The 22,499-nt window shown below is 49.9% G+C and overlaps 1 protein-coding gene across 5 annotated transcripts; it reads left to right on the top strand.

The window, feature by feature from the left end:
• Positions 1–7,803: 7,803 nt before the first annotated feature.
• Positions 7,804–22,434, top strand: DACT1 (dishevelled binding antagonist of beta catenin 1). Of its 5 annotated transcripts, XM_064152248.1 has the most exons (5): positions 7,804–8,268; positions 10,877–11,009; positions 14,075–14,230; positions 18,503–20,409; positions 22,056–22,434. In XM_064152248.1, exons 1-4 carry the CDS (start codon positions 7,918–7,920, stop codon positions 20,359–20,361), a joined length of 2,499 nt encoding a protein of 832 aa, XP_064008318.1. In that variant the 5' UTR covers positions 7,804–7,917; the 3' UTR covers positions 20,362–20,409; positions 22,056–22,434. The 5 variants fall into 5 exon arrangements, with proteins under 5 accessions (XP_064008318.1, XP_064008248.1, XP_064008476.1 ...); XM_064152178.1 differs by having other exon boundaries at positions 18,503–22,434; XM_064152406.1 differs by having other exon boundaries at positions 18,617–22,434.
• The last annotated feature ends 65 nt before the right edge of the window (positions 22,435–22,499 follow it).

Raw genomic sequence — 22,499 nt, forward strand, 5'->3', positions numbered from 1 at the left:
GGCTGTGCTCCAGGCCCCTCACCAGCTTTGTTGCCCTTCTCTGGACACCTTCCAGTACCTCAACATCTGTCTTGAATTGAGGAGCCCAGATCTGGAGAAGTGAGCAAGTGAGAAGAGCCTGTCCCCACCCTCCACCAGATCAGGGGAGTGAGATCATTGCAGTAACCCCATGGGAAATGTCTGCCCCTTCCCTGGCACATGGACAATGAAGAGGTGAGGGAAAGTGGGACTCTATCTTTTGATACAGTAGGATCAGATTAGAATAAGGGGAAAGTGAACCCTTGGGGGACCTAATCAGGCTGTCAATGGTTCATAGAATCATAGAATCAACCAGGTTGGAAGAGACCTCCAACATCATCCAGTCCAACCTAGCACCCAGCCCTAACCAATCAACCAGACCATGGCACTAAGTGCCTCATCCAGGCTTTTCTTGAAGACCCCCAGGGACGGTGCCTCCACCACCTCCCTGGGCAGCCCATTCCAATGCCAATCACTCTCTCTGTGAAGAACTTCTTCCTAACATCCAGCCTATACCTACCCTGGCACAACTTAAGACTGTGTCCCCTTGTTCTATTGCTGGTTGCCTGGGTTCCTCTTGGAGGTCTCTTCCAACCTGGTTGATTCTATGATTCTATGATTTTTTTGCCAGAGCAATACAAAGGTGTTAATGTTTTGAGAGGCTGGGGTAGTGCTTGTCATCTGAATGTTGTGAGTTTCTGTTAAAAGATTCTATTCCACATGTAAGGAATTTGGCCTCTGCTCCTTGTTGACAGCAGAGATTTTTTTTCTCAGCGCTCTACAAACACAAGGAAAAAAAAATGCAGGCTGCAGGAGTCTGAGTAAAAAGAGCTGTAGGTGTGCTGCACACAGAGAAATTTGGTTTATCTGCCCCCAGAAAAAAAAAAAAAGCCAAACCAAACAAAAAGAAAAAAGGAAACATTGGTTCAGCTTAGCTTTTGGAGGAGGATTTTATTCTCTAGAGTTGTTTGTGGTTAGTAACCAGCACAAGGTTCGCTTGTAATAATAATGTAACCATGGTAATATGATAACACAAACTGGTGTCAGTCTGGTTTGCTGATAAGATTTATACCCTATTATATTATCCCTTGCAATTAAGAAATGCTTAGAAAATTAACATTAGAATAGATTAAAGTATCAGCAGCACAGTGGCAGCTGTGGGTCTTAAAGCATCGTCCCCAGATGAATGTTTCTGGGTAGCGTATCGCCCTGCCCCTGATGGGCTGTGCTGCAGCAAGCAAGGAGAGCAGTTCCTTTCACTGCACAGGCAGGGAATCATAGAACCATAGAATCAACCAGGTTGGAAGAGAGCTCCAAGATCATCCAGTCCAACCTAGCACCCAGCCCTAGCCAGTCAACTAGACCATGGCACTAAGTGCCTCAGCCAGGCTTTAATAGTAACGTTCCTCTTCACCTCTGCAGTTTCCTGCACTTATTTTACTGGCACTGGTCAGAAATGAACCTAGGAGAAGTAAGAACTGACAATTTGCCTTACCTAATGTAGACTGGATTTAAGGATCATCAGGGGTGGAAGAGGCAAAGACAAATGTGTGCATTGGGACACTGGGGGTTTGCTCCCAGGGAGAGGGAAATGAAGAGTGAGCTGAGGGTATCACAGTATCACAGTATCATCAGGGTTGGAAGAGACCTCACAGATCATCAAGTCCAACCCTTTACTACAGAAGGGTCAGAAAGTCTTGCCTCTCACCTGCATGTTTTGGATCCACTGCCCATTGTGCCTGTTGCTTCTTTCTTAGAGTCATAAAATCAGCCAGATTGGAAGAGACCTCCAAGATCATCCAGCCCAACCTAGCACCCAGCCCTAGCCAGTCAACCAGACCATGGCACTAAGTGCCTCAGCCAGGCTTGGCTTCAACACCCCCAGGGTCACCTCCCTGGGCAGCCCATTCCAATGCCAATCACTCTCTCTGACAACTTCCTCCTAACATCCAGCCTACACCTCCCCCACCACAACTTGAGACTCTGTCCCCTTCTTCTCTTGCTGCTTGCCTGGCAGCAGAGCCCAACCTCACCTGGCTACAACCTCCCTTCAGGGAGCTGCAGACAGCAATGAGCTCTGCCCTGAGCCTTCTCTTCTGCAGGCTGCACACCCCCAGCTCCCTCAGCCTCTCCTCACAGGGCTGTGCTCCAGGCCCCTCTCCACAGCTTTGTTGCCCTTCTCTGGACACATTCCAGCATCTCAACATCTCTCCTGAACTGAGGAGCCCAGAACTCATTAACTTATTTCTTGCTCCGTTTTTATTACTGCAGTTTCTTGTCCTGTGAGCTCGGTCAGACAGTGACCATTTCTTTGCTCCCTAGGTATGCAATCCAAAGGGAACACAGCACTTTTATCACCTAATGATATAATCATTAGAGCTGAACCAGAGTAATCATAAAAGATGAGCCATTTCATAACTGCCTCTCTGCCAGACAGAGTTACTCTTCTCCTAACATCCTAGCAACAGAGCTCCTCAATCATCATCTCTTTGTCCCTGCAGATCACTCAGTGCCTCTCTCCTCCTCGCAGTCTCTATGTTCCAGTTTAGGGTGGGGAATCTGGGATTATTTGTTTTCTGGACAATTTCAGATGATTACCCCAGTGAAGGAATAGCAACTTTATAGAGGAGTGTAAGAGCAAGCCCTTCAGGTGTGGCCACAAGTCAGGGGAGGAATGGGAAGGAGTTTTGGACCTGGAGATTTCTTTTTCATGTAAAGAGTTCTATTAACCCTTGATAAGAGTTTTGAGATGTTTGGTTTGCTGAGATAGAGGCCTCCAAAGGTTGTCCAGTCATGATTAATCTGAGGACTGGAGCCTTCTCCTTATCTCAGACTAGTTTTTCAGTGAGGATGACAGGCTGCAGTGTAACTGAGAGGGGAGAAACCAGTCTGAGGCTCTTATTCTTCCTGTGCTTGTTTAATTTGAGGATGGTACCTAGAAAATGCACCCTTTTCTCCACCTTGTCACCTAACTGTCCTCTTCTCATTCTGTCTTACATCTTTATTCCACCATGTACAGTTGGTCTCCTCCTCTTGGTTCTTAATGGACAGTTGTTTCCTGAACACTGTCTTCCTGACTAAATTAAAGGGACTGGATTTTATGCTCACTCAGTTTGGCATTTCTGCTGCCTTCAACTTCTGCCTTTCCAGGCTCTCCCTCCTCTTATCTCCATGACCTACACTCTGCTGAGATGCATCTTAATTCTTGAATAGTCTTCTGTGGCCTGCCCCTCTCTAGTGGTGTCTAAGGTCACATCTTGGTTTTCTTCTATCATTCACATAATTTGACATTTTTATCCTGGCTGGTCACTTGCACATTTCCTTCATAGAATCATAGAATCAAGCAGGTTGGAAGAGACCTCCAACATCATCCAGGCCAGCCCAGCACCCAGCCCTATCCAATCAACCAGACCATGGCACTAAGTGCCCCAGCCAGGCTTGGCTTCAACACCTCCAGGGACAGCAACTCCACCACCTCCCTGGGCAGCCCATTCCAATGCCAATCACTCTCTCTGTGAAGAACTTCTTCCTAACATCCAGCCTAGACCTGCCCTGGCACAGCTTGAGACTGTGTCCCCTTCTTCTGTTGCTGCTTGACTGGCAGAAGAGAACAACCCCACCTGGCTATAGCCTCCTTTCAGGTAGTTGTAGACAGTAATGAGCTCTGCCCTGAGCCTCCTCTGCTGCAGGCTGCACACCCCCAGCTCCCTCAGCCTCTCCTCACAGGGCTCTGCTCCAGGCCCCTCACCAGCTTCATTGCCCTTCTCTGGACACATTCCAGCACCTCAACATCTCTCTTGAATTGAGGAGCCCAGAACTGGACACAGCACTCAAGGTGTGGCCTGAGCAGTTCTGAGTACAGGGGCAGAATAACCTCCCTTGCCTTACTGGCCACACTGTTCCTAATACAGGCCAGGATGCCATTGGCTCTGCTGCCCACCTGGGCACACTGCTGGCTCATGTTTAGTCTACCATCTACCAGCACCCCCAGGTCACTCTCTGCCTGGCTGCTCTCAGCCACTCTGTCCCCAGCCTGTAGTGCTGCTTGGGGTTGCTGTGGCCAAAGTGCAGAACCCTGCCCTTGGCCTTTTTAAACCTCACCCCATTAAATCTTCTCCCATACTGTCCAGCCTTGCCATTCTCCCTGCTTCTCTGGCACCTTATCATTCCCTCACCAACGGGGAGAAATTTGAGTTTGTCTTCCTCAGATTCACCTTCCCTTCCTCTTGCCTGACCCCAGCCACACAGGGAGTCAGGTTCAGCTGGAGCTGCATTCTTCTCTCCGTGTGAGGTAGGCAGTTGACTATTTTGGCAGTTCTTGTGTTTCTTTTCCTTCCTGGAACCAATGCACTGCAAAGGATGAACACAAAGGTGTCAGCAGGGAGTACTGGGGACGAGTAGCATCTTACACTCTTTCAGAGAGGAAGAGGTGACTGGGGAGGGAAGACTCCCTCCCACCCCTTTGGTAGACCAAAATCTACCAAGTGGCAAAATAAATAAATCTGAATATGAAGACAGATTTTATTTAGCACTGAGGTTTATTTCTGAAGCAACCTTTATATTGCAGAGTGCACAAGGGTGCAGAAGTAAGTTGAAATAGCTTTACATAAATATTGCATGAAGCTTTGTGTGCAAACACATACAAAGCACAGAGCTGCATGCAAAATCTGGCTAAAATGGGTGAAGGAAAAATGTGGGAGCTGCCTTCTTCTGTATCTGGAGAGCTTCTGATACCCACTCTGTAACTGGAGAGCTTCTGATACCCACTCTGTAGCTGCATTACAACACAGTTTTCAGCATAAACATGCTCAGAGGGTGCTGCATGCCAAACTGCATGCAGTAGAGGAAGCCATGGAGCAGGTTTTTAAGCCAGCAGCAGTGGCCTGTAGTTGGTGGGCCAGGAGCTGAACCCACTTCTGGGCCTTTCACGGGTGCAGATACATTAAATGAGTAGAGAGAAAGTGGTCCAGTATAGAACTCGGAGGTTATTTCCAGTTTTGCTTAGTAACCTCAGTCAATCCTTTATCCTTGAGGTATTCCTTATCCTTTCAGTATCTGTTGGTTCTCCCTGTGCTGCAATTTCATGGTCTCTTGCACCTGGCAGGAGTGCCATCACTTCCCAAAGAAGCTGCCCTGCCTTCCCAGTCTGCCAATTCCTGCGCTGCTGGATGTGCCCCTTTTGCTGCCACTACACCTAACATCTACATTTGCATCTACATCTACATCAGCAGCTAAGACAGCACAGCAGGCAGGGATTTACCAAGCAGAATGGCTGTCCTGAGGATGTGCCATGCATGCTGTACATATTTCCAGGGTGTTACTTTAGGCTGTGTTCTTAGCCTGCATACCAAATGCCTGTTCGTGGCCACCCATTAATGGCTGGAGCGCTCTAGGTGTGCTCCTTCCTTCTGCTGTTGCTTGATTCCAAATCAGCTCAGGTCTTTTGTTCTCAAGTTTCCCTGTGACGTGAATTGCAGCAAGGTAAGACAGAACAATCCAGAGTTGGTTCAAAAAGGCACTTGTAATCCAAACTAAATTATCAGCCTGGACATACTGTGCTTGCACGGCTGTGTGACGAACCAGCTCTGGGCAAAGGTCAGAAGCAGAGAGAAACGGAGCTCGTTTTAGCTTCAGTCATCACTGAGCTGATGTGCATGGCCTCAACAACATTTTGGCCAGCACTTGGAAGGGACCAGGGACTTGTTGGAAGCCACAGGAGAAAAATGGATCTCCTTTTCAGAAAGCACTTTGCCTTGGTTTAAGAAGACTGCAAAATAATCATAGAATAGAATCATAAAATCATAGAATCAACCAGGTTGGAAGAGACCTCCAAGATCATCCAGTCCAACCTAGCACCCAGCCCTGTCCAGTCATCCAGACCAAGGCACTAAGTGCCTCAGCCAGGCTTTGCTTCAACACCTCCAGGGATGGTGACTCCACCACCTCCCTGGGCAGCCCATTCCAATGCCAATCACTCTCTCTGCCAACAACTTCCTCCTAACATCCAGCCTAGACTTCCCCTGGCACAACTTGAGACTGTGTCAGGTACTTGGAAAGGACCAAGACCTATAGCAGATAAAGCAGGTTCACACAGTATATTGTTTACTGCAACAGCAAAGGAGTGGGGACATGAATTTCATCTGAGACCTCTGGGGACAACAAAGTCTCATCATCTTCCGAGGGACAGAAGGAGAGCAGTAAAGTTCATTTCACAGTATCACAGTATCATCAGGGTTGGAAAAGACCTCACAGATCATCAAGTCCAACCCTTTAGCACAGAGCTCAAGGCTAGACCATGGCACCAAGTGCCACATCCAATCCTGCCTTGAACAGCTCCAGGGACGGCGACTCCACCACCTCCCCGGGCAGCCCATTCCAGTGTCCAATGACTCTCTCAGGGAAGAACTTTCTCCTCACCTCCAGCCTAAATCTCCCCTGGCACATCCTGAGGCTGTGTCCTCTTGTTCTGGTGCTGGCCACCTGAGAGAAGAGAGCAACCTCCTCCTGGCCACAACCACCCCTCAGGTAGTTGTAGACAGCAATAAGGTCACCCCTGAGCCTCCTCTTCTCCAGGCTAACCAATCCCAGCTCCCTCAGCCTCTCCTCGTAGGGCTGTGCTCAAGGCCTCTCCCCAGCCTCATCGCCCTTCTCTGGACATGCTCAAGCATCTCAATGTCCCTCCTAAACTGGGGGGCCCAGAACTGAACACAGCACTCAAGGTGTGGTCTAACCAGTGCAGAGTACAGGGGCAGAATGACCTCCCTGCTCCTGCTGACCACACCATTCCTGATGCAGGCCAGGATGCCACTGGCTCTCTTGGCCACCTGGGCACACTGCTGGCTCATGTTCAGGTGGGTATCAATCAGCACCCCCAGATCCCTCTCTGTCTGGCTGCTCTCCAGCCACTCCGACCCCAGCCTGTATCTCTGCACGGGGTTGCTGTGGCCAAAGTGCAGCACCCTGCACTTGGAGCTGTTGAAGCTCGATTTCATTATGCTTACAACATCAGGCTGACAGCTTTTCAGACAAACCCCATATTGTGAAGGGCTTTCTCCTTCCCCTCTCGGAACATGTCTGCAACTCAGTTTTCCTTCGAACATTTCCCTTTTTTTCCTTCAACATCTGCATTCTTCCCCCCTCCTCCCCTTCCCACCACATGCCCATTGAAAGCCTAATTGCAGATCCCTGACTGCAATTAGTCTACACGCTGTTCCCAAGTTCATTTCATTACGGCTTTTTGGCTGTGTGGCTCAAAGGGGCTTTGAAGCAACACCTCGCTGGTGCTTTGATCCTTGTGCCTACACTGCCGTCAGCACCCGGGTGCAAGCACTGCCATGTTCTCCTCTGCTTTCCAGCTTTGTCTACACTCTCCTAATGCCCTCACCCATTCATACCAGGATTTTTTCACACACGTCGCTCCCCCCCCCCCCCCCCCCCCCCCCGAGGCACCATTTATGCTTCTGAGCTGTTCCAGCAATGCGGTACCAGGTGGTCCATAACTACGCCGTGCAGGTCTGCCGAGGTCACCGCTGGAGTTTTTGGAGAGGTCAGTCAGCAGTGCACCCTCCCCACCCCACCTTCCAGCACCCCACCCGGCCCCGGGACCGTGGGCGACGACGAAGCTGCGGGGCGGGACGAGGAGGAACGGGAGGAAAGCGACTGCGGGCGTGGAGGGAGGGAAGGACGAGAAAGAAGGACGGGAGGGAGGGAAGGACGGAGGGGTGGGAAGGAAGGAGGAGAGGCGGGCGGGGGGCGGTCGCGGGGCGGTGGCAGCCGGGGAGGGAACGGGGAGTCCCGCGGCCCATTCGCGATCGACGGCGGCGGCGGCAGCGCGGGGCTCGGCGGCTCTTGGCCCCCCGCGGGCAGGGCTTGTCAGCGGCGGCTGCCCCCTCCCCGGCGATGAAGGCGAGCCCCGCGGCAGCCGCCGCCGCCACGGCCACGGCGACCGGGCCGGGGCCGGCGGGTGGACCGCGGGAGCCCGATGCCCGCTGGAGGGAGAAGGGCGAAGCGGAGGCAGAGCGGCAGCGCACCCGGGAGCGGCTGGAGGCCACGCTCGCCGGACTGGGCGAGCTGGAGTACCTGAGGCAGCGGCAGGAGCTGCTGGTGAAGAGTCTCCTGCTGCAGCGACCGGTGGGCGGCGTGCCCGGGGCGCAGGGTGGCCGCGGCGAGCCGCCGGGCGAGGGGCCGCCGCCGCGCAGCCTGGAGGAGAAGTTCCTGGAGGAGAACATTCTGCTTCTGCGGAGGCAGCTGGTAAGCGGGGGCCGCCGAAGATGCGGATCGTGCCGGCGGGGCGATAGGGGAGCGCGTTGCCGGGGTGGTGCGACCCGCGGCTGGCTCCCTGCGGAGGGACAGCCGCAGTCCCCCCGAGCGGTCCTCGCCCACGCCGCTGTCACACCGGCACAGCGTCCCGGCCGGGCGCACGGGGAGGCGGCGGGATGCGGGGAGGGGCGCACGGCCGTGGGTGGCTTTGGACGGAGAGGTGACAAACGCGTGGCGGTCACGATTTACCGTCGCTCTGGTGATGGAAGCGCTGTTTCTCCTCGGGTTCGCCGAGCCAGGCCGGCTGGTCCAACTTCCATTCAAGGCAAGGAGAGGCGCTGCCGTTGCCTTGAATGGAAGTTGGGAGCGAGCTCCTGGGTTGGAGCCCCGGGAGGAGGTTAAGGAGCGCTCCGGCACGGGCAGGATCGGGCCCCTTTAAAAGAAGGGATGCTTTTGTTGAGGGACGCGCTTTGTAGCTGGTGTGGCAAGAGATGGAGGGCGGCGTGAAGCGCCATGAAGATAATTTTTCAATGAAAATCGCTTACAGCTGTGCCGGGAGGTCTTTGTGCGCGGCTCAGCATTTGCTTTCACCCAGGGAGAAGTTGGATTGCGTTGATTTATTTGCCTGATTTATTCTTTCCCCCTAAGCTCACTCCCCCCTCTCCCTCCCTCCATCTTTTTCCCCCTTGCCCCTCCTCATTTTCATTTTCCTGTTAGCCTTTTAATTTAGTTAATTTAGGATTATTTCCTTCTTTAAAATAAATGATTTTGCTGTTGAGAAAGGGCTGACTGCTGAAGGACCTGAGAATCATTACTCAAAGGGGGAAAAAAAACCCCAACAAAACAACGAGATTTGTGGTAGCAGTTTAATTTGTGCACTTGACATTGCAGATTAGAACCAGATGCAGTGCTGGCTGGGGGCGGGGGGACACTGGTGGCAGTAGGTGGCGCAGGGAGCCACCGCCTGAACCCATCACCTCTGCCAGCCTGGCCTCCAGCCACTTCCTGGCTCCTGTCACAAATGTGGGAGAAGACCTGAGATTGCCCCTTTGGTTCTCCGGGGATGGTGTTACATGCCAGCACATCTTCAAACGGCCACGCTAATGCTCTTAGCATTTGCTTTCCCTTTGCCCAAGGACTGGCCCAGCCCAAGGGAAAGGTTGCCCTAGATTTAATGGGTTTAGGACTAGTCCAGTTATGAGCATCAGAACTCTTTGTGGTGAGCACTGCTAGGCACTGATAAAATGATGCACTTAAAAAAGGAGGTGATCCTTCCTCCTGCCTCTCCTGCTTTCTCCAAAGCCAGAACAATTAAAGGGTATGAAGCTGAATAGATGGTGGATAAGCAACATTATAATACACACAGGGAAACTGATTACATTGACCATGGGTTAATGAGTGCCTTACAAAATCATTTCTTATTGCTGATTTTATGCCATCAAATTACCTTCATAAATAGTCTTAAAATCCATCCCACAGCAATTTTACACAATTCTAATGGGAGGAGAGGAAGAATTACTCTTCCTTCCTGCTGTACTGCTAAACTAATAAAAGGGCTTCAAGCCCAGCCCTGAGCATCTTGCTGTCTATATGGCATAGACTATAAGCTCAGAATGTGCAGCAGAACAAGTGTGGGCACTTGTTGGCAGGGTTGTTTCATTCCATTGTGTGAACAGATGTGGTCTCTGACTAACATCACTGTGGTGGTGCACATGCCCCTGTTACACTGGCAAAGCTGTCCTTTCACCAAAGCAGCCCATTTCACATGCAAGGATCTGGTTTGACTATATCATACAGTCCAGCTTTGTTGTTACAGCTGTGGCCCTGCAGAGGAGCACTTTGCCAGCGTAGTCTTCCTAAACTGTGGAGCTTGCTCTTTATGTAGAACCAACTGGAAGAGGCTGAGATGAAGTGTCAGCATAGTTCTCCAGCTAAGTATTTATACAGAGCATGTAGCTGGAGTTTCAGGGCTTTGTTCTGTTTTGATTTGGGGGGTTTTAAAACAAAAACTTAGCGACGTTCCTTGATGGAGAAGGCTGATTTGGTTGGATAGGGCTGGGTGATAGGTTGGGCTGGATGATCATAGAATCACAGAATCACAGTATCACAGTATCAGCAAGGTTGGAAGAGACCTCATAGATCAATCAGTCAGGGTTGGAAGGCACCACAAGGAGCAGCCAATTCCAACCCCCCTGCCATGCCCAGGGACACCCTACCCTAGAGCAGGCTGCACACAGCCTCAGCCAGCCTGGCCTTAAACACCTCCAGCCATGGGGCCTCAACCACCTTCTTGGGCAACCCATTCCAGCCTCTCACCACTCTCATGCTCAACAACTTCCTCCTCATGTCCAGGCTGACTCTCCCCACCTCCAGCTTTGCACCATTCCCCCCAGTCCTGGCACTCCCTCACAGCCTAAAAAGTCCCTCCCCAGCTTTTTTGGAGGCCCCCTTCAGCTCCTGGAAGGCCACAAGAAGGTCACCTGGGAGCCTCCTCTTCTCTTGGAGGTCTCTTCCAACCTGGTTGATTCTATGATTGGTTTTGGATTCCCTTCACGTCTGCCTCACTGAAGGAGCTGATGTTTGCCATCTTGTTTTCCAGAACTGCTTGAGAAGGAGGGATGCTGGCCTACTAAATCAGTTGCAAGAGCTAGATAAGCAAATAAGTGATCTCCGCCTGGACGTGGAGAAAACAGCAGATGAACACCTTGAGACAGACAGTCGTCCAAGTTCAGGTAAGGGTCACAGCATCACAGGATGTTAGGAGCTGCAAGGGACCCAAGGAGGTCATCGAGTCCAACCCCCCCTGCCAGTGCAGGACAATATTAGGAGCTGCAAGGGACCCAAGGAGATCATAGAGTCCAACCCCCTGCCAGTGCAGGATAATATTAGGAGCTGCAAGGGACCCAAGGAGATCATAGAGTCCAACCCCCTGCCAGTGCAGGACAATATTAGGAGCTGCAAGGGACCCAAGGAGGTCATCAAGTCCAACCCCCCTGCCAGTGCAGGACAATATTAGGAGCTGCAAGGGACCCAAGGAGGTCATCAAGTCCAACCCCCCTGCCAGTGCAGGACAATATTAGGAGCTGCAAGGGACCCAAGGAGATCATAGAGTCCAACCCCCTGCCAGAGCAGGACAATCCTATCTAACACAGATCACAGAGGAACACATCCAGACAGGCCTTGAAAGGCTCCAGAGAAGGAGACTCCACAACCTCTCTGGGCAGCCTGTGCCAGGGCTCTGGGACCCTTACAGTCAAGAAGTTCCCCCTTATGTTGAGGCAGAACCTCCGGTGCTGCAACTTACACCCATTGCTCCTTGTCCTATGCCAGGGTGCCCATGTCCAGCAAGAGCCTCCTTGGGCAGCTGGAATTAAACTGGCTGAACCTTTCATTACTACAGCAGCATGTTCACACTGATAATTAATGCCTACTAGCAAATGCCACCTACCACTACATAGGTTGCTGCTTGTACCACTAGATAGGTTGCTGCTTGTACCACTAGATAGGTTGCTGCTTGTGGACAATGTATTCAGAAGAACTTCTTAAGCTCAATTAGATTTTTAGTGTTTGGGGCAGGTTTTATTTTCAAGGTCACCCACAAATTAGTTCAAAAAGTTCTAATTTTCCTGCATATTGGGAAGGAGGCTGCAGGGAAAAAAGTGGTGAAAGAAGGCATGGCTGGCAGGAGAGAGATGTCAAAACTGAGCTTACAGCCAGAAGGGAACATCAAATCAAATAATTTGATCCCACATGTATTGAATTTCATTGCATTCTTGCTGTGTTCAAGCCAGTAAGTGGTGTCTAACTACAGGGAACCTTTCCTGGAGGCATCAAGCCTTGTTCTGAAGACACTGGAAAGTGGAGAATCCAACAATTTGCCACTGTTAAATGCATTGCTAATTCCTGCTCTGAATTTGAATTGTTCCATCCCTGTCTTATCTGCCTTTCCTCTGTAGAAGAGGATCTTTTCTGCTACCCAGCCTTTTCTCTTCTTGGAGGTGCTATACAGTGGAATTCCTGACTCTTTTTTGATGAGCTAAACAGGTCAAGTTCATTAAGTCATTTGTTTTAAGGCATTTTTCCAAGCTCTTGAATAGCTTTCTGGCCCCTTTCCAATTTTCTAGCTTTGTTTTAACCGTGCTGGTGTCTGAGGACCAGGCATACCATCCCAGTGGCTTTCCTACCATAGATTGCTGAAGTCATTTCCCTGCTTCTGTTCAGTGGTCTCTTTGTACATCCAACAATCTCATTAGCTTTTTTTTTTCCCCTTCCCCATATCATTAAGCTTGATTGAGCTGCTTTTCCACGCTGACTAAGTTCCTTTTCAGGATTATTGTTTTCCAGGATGCATCTCCATTCTGTAGACATGCCCTGAATTCCTTTTTTTCCCCCTAAATTTAAATCTTGGTTATGCTAGGTCATACTTTTCTTGGGTAAACCCAGTTAACCAAGAAATAATTTTTCTCCTGTGTCTGCACTGCTGAGCCAGCAGTGTGCACTTGCAGCCCAGAAAGACAACCAGAGCCTGGGCTGCAGCAGCAGAAGTGTGGCCAGCAGGGCAAGGGAGGTGATTTTCTCCCTCTGCTGTGCTCTGCTGAGACCCCACCTGGAGTACTGCATCCAGCTCTAGAGCCTCTATTACAAGAGGGCTGTGGAGATGCTGGAGTGTGTCCAGAGAAGGGCCACTGGGTTGATCAGAGGCTGCAGCAGCTCTGCTGTGAGCACAGACTGAAAGAGTTGGGGCTGTGCAGGCTGGAGCAGAGGAGGCTCCCAGGTGACCTTCTTGTGGCCTTCCAGGATTTGAAGGGGGCTACAAAAGAGCTGGGGAGGGACTTTTTAGGCTGTCAGGAAGTGACAGGACTGGGGGGAGTGGAGCAAAGCTAGAGGAGGGGAGATTCAGAGTGGAGATGAGGAGGAAGTTGTTGAGCATGAGAGTGGTGAGAGGCTGGACTGGGTTGCCCAGGGAGGTGGTTGAGGCCCCCTGGCTGGAGGTGTTTGAGGCCAGGCTGGCTGAGGCTGTGTGCAGCCTGCTCTAGGGTAGGGTGTCCCTGGGCATGGCAGGGGGATTGGAACTGTCTGATCCTTGTGGTACCTTCCACCCCTGACTGATTCTGTGATTCTAGGATTCTGTTTAACCATTTTCCTTCTTTCATGTCATAACACTGTTTACCTCCAGAACTTTGATCAAAATGATGGATAACAGTGAAAAAGAAATCATAATCCAGTGATAAATAGCTGGAGAGTTTGTCTTGGAAGAATCTTACACTACTAAATGAAGAAGGTGTCAAACACAGCCTGGATCCTTCTTGCTAAAATCTGAAAACCCATTGGAAAACTAAAAAAAAAAGTCAAAAATTCATATGTAAAGCAAAGCTCTGCTTTTTTTTTTTAACCTTTACTTTGAAATGGAATCATAGAATCAGTCAGGGTTGGAAGGGACCACAAGGATCATCTAGTTCCAAACCTCCTGTCATGGGCAGGCACACTCTACCCTAGAGCAGGCTGCCCACAGCCTCAGCCAGCCTGGCCTTAAACACCTCCAGCCACGGGGCCTCAACCACCTCCCTGGGCAACCCATTCCAGGCTCTCACCACTCTCATGGTGAAGAATCCTTCATAGCAATAAGGATATTATTATTAAACTGTGCACTATTTTTTTTGGGTGACTGCATGAAATCCCTTAACTAATTGCCACAGAGTAAGCCAACATAAACAGGAGCTTGACTGCCTTTCTAGGGACACAAGTGGTGACTTTGTGTAGACACAACTAACACAAATCCAAACTCTTATTTTTATAGGGTTTTATGAGCTGAGTGATGGAGCTTCTGGATCGCTCTCCAATTCATCTAACTCTGTCTTCAGTGAGTGTTTATCCAGTTGCCATTCTAGCACTTGCTTTTGCAGCCCTTTGGAGGCAACACTGAATATCTCAGATGGACGCCCTAAATCTGCAGGTATAGTAAAAGCAGGTCAAATACATCATACTCCAGGAGGTGGCTTTGGCTTTGGAAGTACTGCCTCAGGAGTATCTGGGTTGGATTAACCCTTCTTCCTTTCATTTGATGGATTGTGCTCTGAAAAGATTCCAGTGCCTATCACTTAGGTGGGTCACGGAGCAGGACTGTTGGTCCCCTACTGCTCCAGCCTTACATGTCAGCATGTCACTCAAAACACCAGAACGTCAGGTGAAAATATGACAGCTGCTCTTCCCAGCAGAGGGCAGTGGTACCTATACGCAGAAACAACCTCAATTGGCTCATTTCTTATGGTTGCCTTTAGAAACTAATCATTTTTTACCAAACATCACTCATGAAATACACCTCAAAAGCCTCATTGAATTGTCAGAGCAAGCAGATAGCTACATGGTTTAGGACGTCAGGGTATGTGTCACAGGCTCACAGGTTGGAAGGGACCCAAGGAGATCATCCAGTCCAACCCCTTGCCTGTGCAGGACAATCCTATCTAATACAGATCACAGAGGAACACATCCAGACAGGCCTTGAAAGACTCCACAGAAGGAGACTCCACAGCCTCTCTGGGCAGCCTGTGCCATGGCTCTGGGACCCTTACAGGAAAGAAGTTCCTCCTTGTGTTGAGCTGGAACCTCCTGTGCTGCAACTTACACCCATTGCTCCTTGTCCTATCCCAGGGAGCAGTGAGCAGAGCCTGTCCCCCCTGCTCCTGACCCCCAGCCCTCAGATACTTATAAACATTCATCAAATCCCCTCTCAGTCTTCTCTTCTCCAGACTAAACAGCCCCAGGTCCCTCAGCCTCTCCTCATCAGCCATGCCCTCCAGTCCCCTAATCACCCTCATAGCACTCTGCTGGTCCCTCTCCAGCAGATCCCTGTCCCTCTTCAACTGGGAAGTCCAAAACTGAACACAGTATTCAAGATGAGGTCTCACCTCAGTCTGTTTGTGGTGGTGACCATGCCGAGGTGTGTTCTGCATTTCATAGAATCATAGAATCCACCAGATTTGAAGAGACCTCCAAGATCATCCAGTCCAACCTAGCACCCAGGGAAACAGACATCATGAAGAGGGCAGAGAGCTGATTTCTTTGAAGATGCAAGCCTTAATGTGTGGGGTAGTGAAATAGGAAGGCCCCCTCTGTTGTACAGAAAGGACACTGAAGCAGGATTTTGTGGTTATTCTCCCCTTGTACTCAGCACTGGTCAGACCACACGAATACTGTGCTGAGTTCTGGGCTCCTCAATTCAAGAGAGATGTTGAGATACTGGAACGTGTCCAGAGAAGGGCAGCAAGGCTGATGAGGGGCCTGGACCACAGCTCTGTGAGGAGAAGCTTAGGGAGCTGGGAGTGTGCAGCCTGGAGAAGAGGAGGCTCAGGGCAGAGCTCATTGCTGTCTGCAGCTCCCTGAAGGGAGGCTGTAGCCAGGTGGGGTTGGGCTCTTCTGCCAGGCAAGCAGCAAGAGAGCAAAGGACAAAGTCTCAAGTTGTGGTGGGAGATGTCTATGCTGGATGTTGTTAGGAAGTTGTTGTCAGAGAGAGTGATTGGCATTGGAATGGGCTGCCCAGGGAGGTGGTGGTGTCACTATCCCTGGAGGTGTTGAAGCAAAGCCTGGCTGAGACACTTAGTGCCATGGTCTGGTTGATTGGATAGGGCTGGGATCTTGGAGGTCTCTTCCAACCTGCTTGATTCTATGATTCTGTGATTAACTGAATGCAGACATACTGAGTCAAAACCTCAGAGCTTTCTGGGTCATGGAGGATGCTTCTAGCCATAGTATTTCCAATTTATGCCTCTAGCCATAGTATTTCCAGTTTGCAGTGAAAGGTTAATTTATAGTGGTAGGTTAATGATAGTGATTTTTTTTGTGTAAATCAAAGGCAAAATCATTTGGATTCTTCTAACTCCAAACTGTGCTAATGCAACCTGTGCTAATTCGTTCTGAGATGCTGAGGAGTCCTCTGAGTTATCCTTTGAGCAGCTTGAGGTAATCTAATGCTCCCTGATACAAGGTCTATATGTGATCTTCCTAATCCATACATAAACAGAAGAGCATGCAGAAGGATTTCCAGCAGATTGCATTGCTGGGTTCTTTTTTCTATACATCACAACCCCCTAAAGCTTTCATTAATCACACTGTCTGACTTTCAAAGATGAAATTTCACTACCTGGCATGGCTTTTGGCAACATTTCCTGACTCTGACATAGACTTTAGGAAATGTGGTAAATCTATGAGGTGATCTGGAGGAAGTTCCTGCTTCTGACTTCCCTATTTCTCCTCTCCTGCCCACACAGGAACTCCACCTCTATCAGTTAATTCCATCAAAGTCTGTGAGACCTCTTTTGAAATCAGCCTTAGATAAGTGATGAGCACTGAGCATTCGAATTTGAGTACCCTGGCTGAAGTTTCTAGCCCAAGGGTGGAAAACAGGACTGACAGTGATCTGGAAGGATCATTTAGCTTGTGCCCCTGCCCAAGAAGTCAAGGGCAGCATAAGCTTAAGGAAATAATAATCTTAGGTGCTTGGATTGAAGACTTGCTCCTGAGGTCGTTTAGTTCCTAAATAAGTGCCTTGGCCATTAGATCTGACTCATGCATCTTGAAAGGCACTGGATTTCCCTGTCAGAACTCTTTGCAGAGCCAAGGCTAGGATGTCAGCTGGATTGACCTGCACTCTTTGTACTTGTGTGGAAAGATGAGCCTGGTCCCCATTCTTCAACCCTTTACAGCTCCAAAGGAGCATCTATGCCATCTATGTGTCCAGTTCTGGGCCCCTCAATTCAAGAAAGATGTTGAGGTGCTGGAACATGTCCAGAGAAGGGCAACAAAGCTTGTGAGGGGCCTGGAGCACAAATCCTATGAGGAGAGGTTGAGGGAGCTGGGGGTGTTTAGCCTGCAGAAGAGGAGGCTCAGGGGTGATCTTCTTACTGTCTACAACTACCTAAAGGGGCATTGTAGCCAGGTGGGGGGTGGCCTCTTCTCCCAGGCAACCAGCAACAGAACAAGGGGACACAGTCTCAAGTTGTGCCAGGGTAGGTATAGGCTGGATGTTAGGAAGAAGTTCTTCCCAGAGAGAGTGATTGGTATTGGAATGGGCTGCCCAGGGAGGTGGTGGAGGCACCGTCCTTGGGGATCTTCAAGCAAAGCCTGGCTGAGGCACTTAGTGCCATGGTCTGGTTGATTGGTTAGGGCTGGGTGCTAGGTTGGACTGGATGATGTTGGAGGTCTCTTCCAACCTGGTTGATTCTATGATTCTATGATTCTATGATTTTTATAACGATTAAAATCAACTGTGAGGACAATAACAGAGCTACTTGTCGTAATAACACAAACAAAATCAAATCTGGGTCTTTTCTGACTCCAGATGTGCTTGGAAGAAAAAAAGTTTGGAAATTAAATTTGTCAGTGAGCTGAAGGAATGAATTTGTCTCTGGCCTTTATTGTTTACATTTCTCTTTGGACTTAACAGAATAAAATACGTTCTCGTGCTGAGGCCTGCGTGAGTTTTGCAGGTCACTGGAACAGACAAACACAAGAGACTTCTGAGTGGCTTGGATGTGAAATAGGATGCTCTTAGCAACCTAGGCACTGTTTTGAAACTGTTCTCAAAGTGTGTTCTCACTAGGGCTGTGACTTACACCTTTTTAACCATGCAGACATATTGAGGCAGAATCATAGAATCATAGAATCAACCAGGCTGGAAGAGACCTCCAACATCATCCAGTCCCACCTAGCACCCAGCCCTATCCAATCAACCAGACCATGGCACTAAGTGCCTCAGCCAGGCTTGGCTTCAACACCTCCAGGGATGGCCACTCCCCCACCTCCCTGGGCAGCTCATTCCAATGCCAATCACTCTCTCTGACAACAACTTCCTAACAACATCCAGCCTAGACCTCCCCCGCCACAACTTGACACTCTGTCCCCTTGTTCTGTTGCTGCTTGCCTGAGAGCAGAGCCCAACCCCCACCTGGCTACAGCCTCCCTTCAGGTAGTTGTAGTCAGCAATGAGGTCACCCCTGAGCAAATCCTACACAGATGCAGTTACAAAGACAGCCACAGAAGCATAGCTGCTGCTTTTGTATCGCTTGAACGGCTTTGCTGGTTGCAAGGTTTCTGCTGCTTTGAGCAGCGCTGCTGCAGCGCAAGCATCGCATTGCACGTGTAGATGGGACCAGAGTCCTTGCTGGCATATGAATAACCTAACGCAGCTGTCCCTGGCAGGCTCTCTAAACTCTTCTAAAATGCCTTTCAGATCTCATAGGCTGGATGGACTGTAATAAGGAAGGCCAGCATGAGGACCAGACCGCAGGCTCTGTCTGTCGCTCTTTGTCCACACCGCACTCAAATTCCCTCGATGTCGTTGCAGATGTACACCCAAAGTACCAGTGTGATCTGGTGTCTAAAAACGGGAATGACATCTACCGCTACCCCAGCCCACTCCACGCCGTCGCTGTGCAGAGCCCCATGTTTCTTCTCCCCGTGACTGAAAACCCCCAGCGAGAAGAGGAAAGGCTTGGCTGTGATATTGGCGACGTTTGTGCCGGATCTGAAACGGACTCAGGGAAATCCACCAACACCTTTCTCCCGCAGAGCTCCTGGCAGGCACCGTGCCCTTCCACCAGCAAGAGGATAGATGGTTACATCTTAAGCCTGGTTCAGAAGAAGACTCATGCGGTAAGGACTAACAAACCGAGGACAAGTCTCAATGCTGACCCCACCAAAGGCATCCTGAGGCATGGAAGTATGTGTGTCAGGCAGCCTGCAGGGGTGGTGGCTCATGGTAACATTGTGAACCTGAAGAGCTCCAAGCAAGCGTGCTTGCCTGGTGGGACAGCTGCTGTGGACCACACAACACCCTCCCCATTAAAGCAGAGGCCAAGGGAGCCAGCTGGTGAGCAGCTGGATAGCAGGAAGGCATCTTTGCCGGTGGCTTTCCCGCCTGGTGCAACCAGTGAACTTCAGAGCAAGCACCTGTCCCGTGGCATCAAACCAGCACCTCCAGAGCTCAACCGCAATGCAGCGGCAGCAGCGGCGGGGGATGTCCCCAAGGAGAATGGCCAGCTCTTTGCCACATCTCCCAAAGAGAGCCCGGGGAAGCCTGTGGTGCTGCAGCCGGAGAACAGGGTCAGTCAGGCTCCCAAAAAAGCCCTGCTGAAGAGCAGCTTGCAGGTGGCTCGCTCCTCATCGCCTGCCGTTGAAGAGAGGCCCGCGCTGGATTTCAAAAGCGAGGGCTCTTCTTCCCAGAGCCTGGACGATGGCTTGCTGGTGAATGCCCAGTACATACCGGCTCAGCAGCAAAGCGTGAAGCTGCACAGAGGCACCCGGAACGTCAAGATTCTGAAAAGCTCCATGCTGAAGCACAGGCCCCACCTGGCCAACGGGCTGGAGAGCGGTTCGCAGACGCTGCGGGAGAAGAGCAAGGCCGCCGGCAAGAAGTGCCGCTTCCCCGACGACTTGGATACAAATAAGAAACTGAGGAAGCCCTCCTCGCGCGCCAAGAGAGGCAGCGGCTCGCAGCCGGAGTCCGGCCCGCAGGCTCGGCAGGCTGGCCTGCACAAGTCCGCCGCCCGATCCCACGGGCACGGCCGAGAGGTTGTGGTGGCCAAGCCTAAACACAAGCGGGCCGACTACCGCCGCTGGAAGTCATCGGCAGAGATTTCCTACGAGGAGGCCCTGCGGCGGGCCAGGAGGAACCGTCGGGAAGGCGTAGGGGTCTACTCGCAAGTCCCCCTGCCCTACGTCAGCCCATACGCCTACGTGGCCAGCGACTCAGAGTACTCCGCGGAGTGCGAGTCCTTGTTCCACTCCACCGTGGTGGACACGAGCGAGGACGAACAGAGCAACTACACGACAAACTGCTTTGGAGACAGCGAGTCGAGCCTGAGCGAGGTGGAGTTCATAGGGGAGAGCACCACCACCAGTGACTCCGATGAGAGCGGGGGGCTTATTTGGTCTCAGTTTGTCCAGACGCTCCCCATCCAAACAGTTACGGCCCCGGAGCTGCATGAAAATGCAGCGAAAGCCTTTGTCAAAATCAAAGCCTCCCATAACCTGAAGAAGAAAATCCTCCGCTTTCGGTCAGGTTCCCTGAAGCTCATGACAACTGTCTAGGGAGGCGACGCTTGCTGGAATGTATCTGCTTCTGCTTTTGGAAGCAAGGTGCTTTTGTGTACATATCTCCACAGATTTTTTTTTGGGGGGGGTTTGGTTTGGTTTTGTTTTGTTTGGGTGTTTTTATATATATATATATATATATATATACACAAATATTTAAAACTTAAGGTAAATTATGTCACTTGTCTTCAGAACTTGGGTGGATACTAGTGCCTTTTTATGTGGAAATAAAAGAACCTTGTACTCATATGAAAAGAACCCACCAAAAAAAAAACAACCCCTGTAACACTGCCATTTCAGTGCTGAGCAGCCTCCAGCCCGTGGTGTCAGAATGCTTGGGATAAAAAGGCTAATCCTGGGAATGGGTTTTCCTTGCCGAGCTTTTACAGTTCTGGGTCTTAGCCAGGATATTGACAGCTTGATGTCGTAAGTTTTTAGGGAATTAGGGGGAGGGAGTCTGTTTGATCTTCCTGTTTTTGTTTGTCCCATTCTGCTTGCTTAGCTGTTTCAGTTCTGGGTCTTAGCCAGGATATTGACAGCTTAATGTCATAAGTTTTTAGGGAATTAGGGGGAGGGAGTGTGGTTGGTCTTCATGTTTTTGTTTGTCCCGTTCTGCTTGCCTAGCTGTTTCAGTTCTGGGTCTTAGCCAGGATATTGACAGCTTAATGTCATAAGTTTTTAGGGAATTAGGGGGAGGGAGTCTGGTTGGTCTTCATGTTTTTGTTTGTGCCATTCTACTTGCCGAGCTTTTACAGTTCTGGGTCTTATACAGGATATTGACAGCTTAATGTCATAAGTTTTTAGGGAATTAGGGGCAAAAGAGCCTGGGTGGTCTTCATGCTTTTGCTTGTCCCATTCTGCTGCTCTCATTACCACATCTCGAGCTTCTTCGTAGAATCATAGAATCAACCAGGTTGGAAGAGACCTCCAAGCTCATCCAATCCAATCTGGCTCTAGAATAGACTCTGTGTAAACTGTCACTAAAGAAGTACACCCCTGAAGGCTCAGGCATCCGTTTCATACAACTGTAATCATAGAAATCATAGAATCAACCAGGTTGGAAGAGACCTCCAAGCTCATCCAGTCCAATCTGGCTCTAGAATAGACTCTGTGTGAACTATCACTAAAGAAGTACACCACTGAAGGCTCAGGCATCCGTTTCAAACAACTGAAATCATAGAAATCATAGAATCCACCAGGTTGGAAGAGACCTCCAAGCTCATCCAATCCAATCTGGCTCTAGAATAGACTCTGTGTAAACTGTCACTAAAGAAGTACACCACTGAAGGCTCAGGCATCCGTTTCAAACAACTGAAATCATAGAAATCATAGAATCCACCAGGTTGGAAGAGACCTCCAAGCTCATCCAATCCAATCTGGCTCTAGAATAGACTCTGTGTAAACTGTCACTAAAGAAGTACACCACTGAAGGCTCAGGCATCCGTTTCAAACAACTGAAATCATAGAAATCATAGAATCCACCAGGTTGGAAGAGACCTCCAACATCATCCAGTTCAACCTTGCACCCAGCCCTATGCAGTCATGCCTAGACCATGGCACTTAGTGCCTCATCCTGTCTTCTTCCTCCTGGTAGTCTGGCCTGGTTTGTTGGTTCTTGGTTTTGTTTACTTTTCTTGTTGATTCCCTTCTTGAAGATTCCCTTCTTGAAACTCATCTCTGTCCTCCCCCAGCCTTCCCCTTCCAGGATAAAGGCTCCTGTTCAATCTGACTCCAGGGTTAAGTCACCTTCTCTGGAGCGCACTCTGCTCTGATCTCCTGAGCGTCCTGCTGCGGACGGTGCTGATGTTCACAGCAAACTGTTGGAGCAGCTGACCAAGGCTTAGTAACTTCATTATATTGTGTAAAGCTGCCTTTGGAAACGTTAGAAGAAAACAACCCCATATGCATGTCATGGGCATGAGTATCAGTAGTTTTTAATATTCATGTTGATGTCCAATTTGCTGTACATCATCAAAGGCTGTTTTTATATATATATATATATATATATATACCTATCATTGTGTAAATTAATATAACACATCATATGCTGTAATAAACAGTCTGTTTTAATACTTCTTTTAAAGTTCCTTACATTGGTGCAGCCCCAGTCCATGGTTTTGTATTGGCATTGTCAC

Source organism: Pogoniulus pusillus, chromosome 1 (genome assembly GCF_015220805.1).
Source record: "Pogoniulus pusillus isolate bPogPus1 chromosome 1, bPogPus1.pri, whole genome shotgun sequence".
NCBI classification, from domain to species: Eukaryota; Metazoa; Chordata; class Aves; order Piciformes; family Lybiidae; genus Pogoniulus; species Pogoniulus pusillus.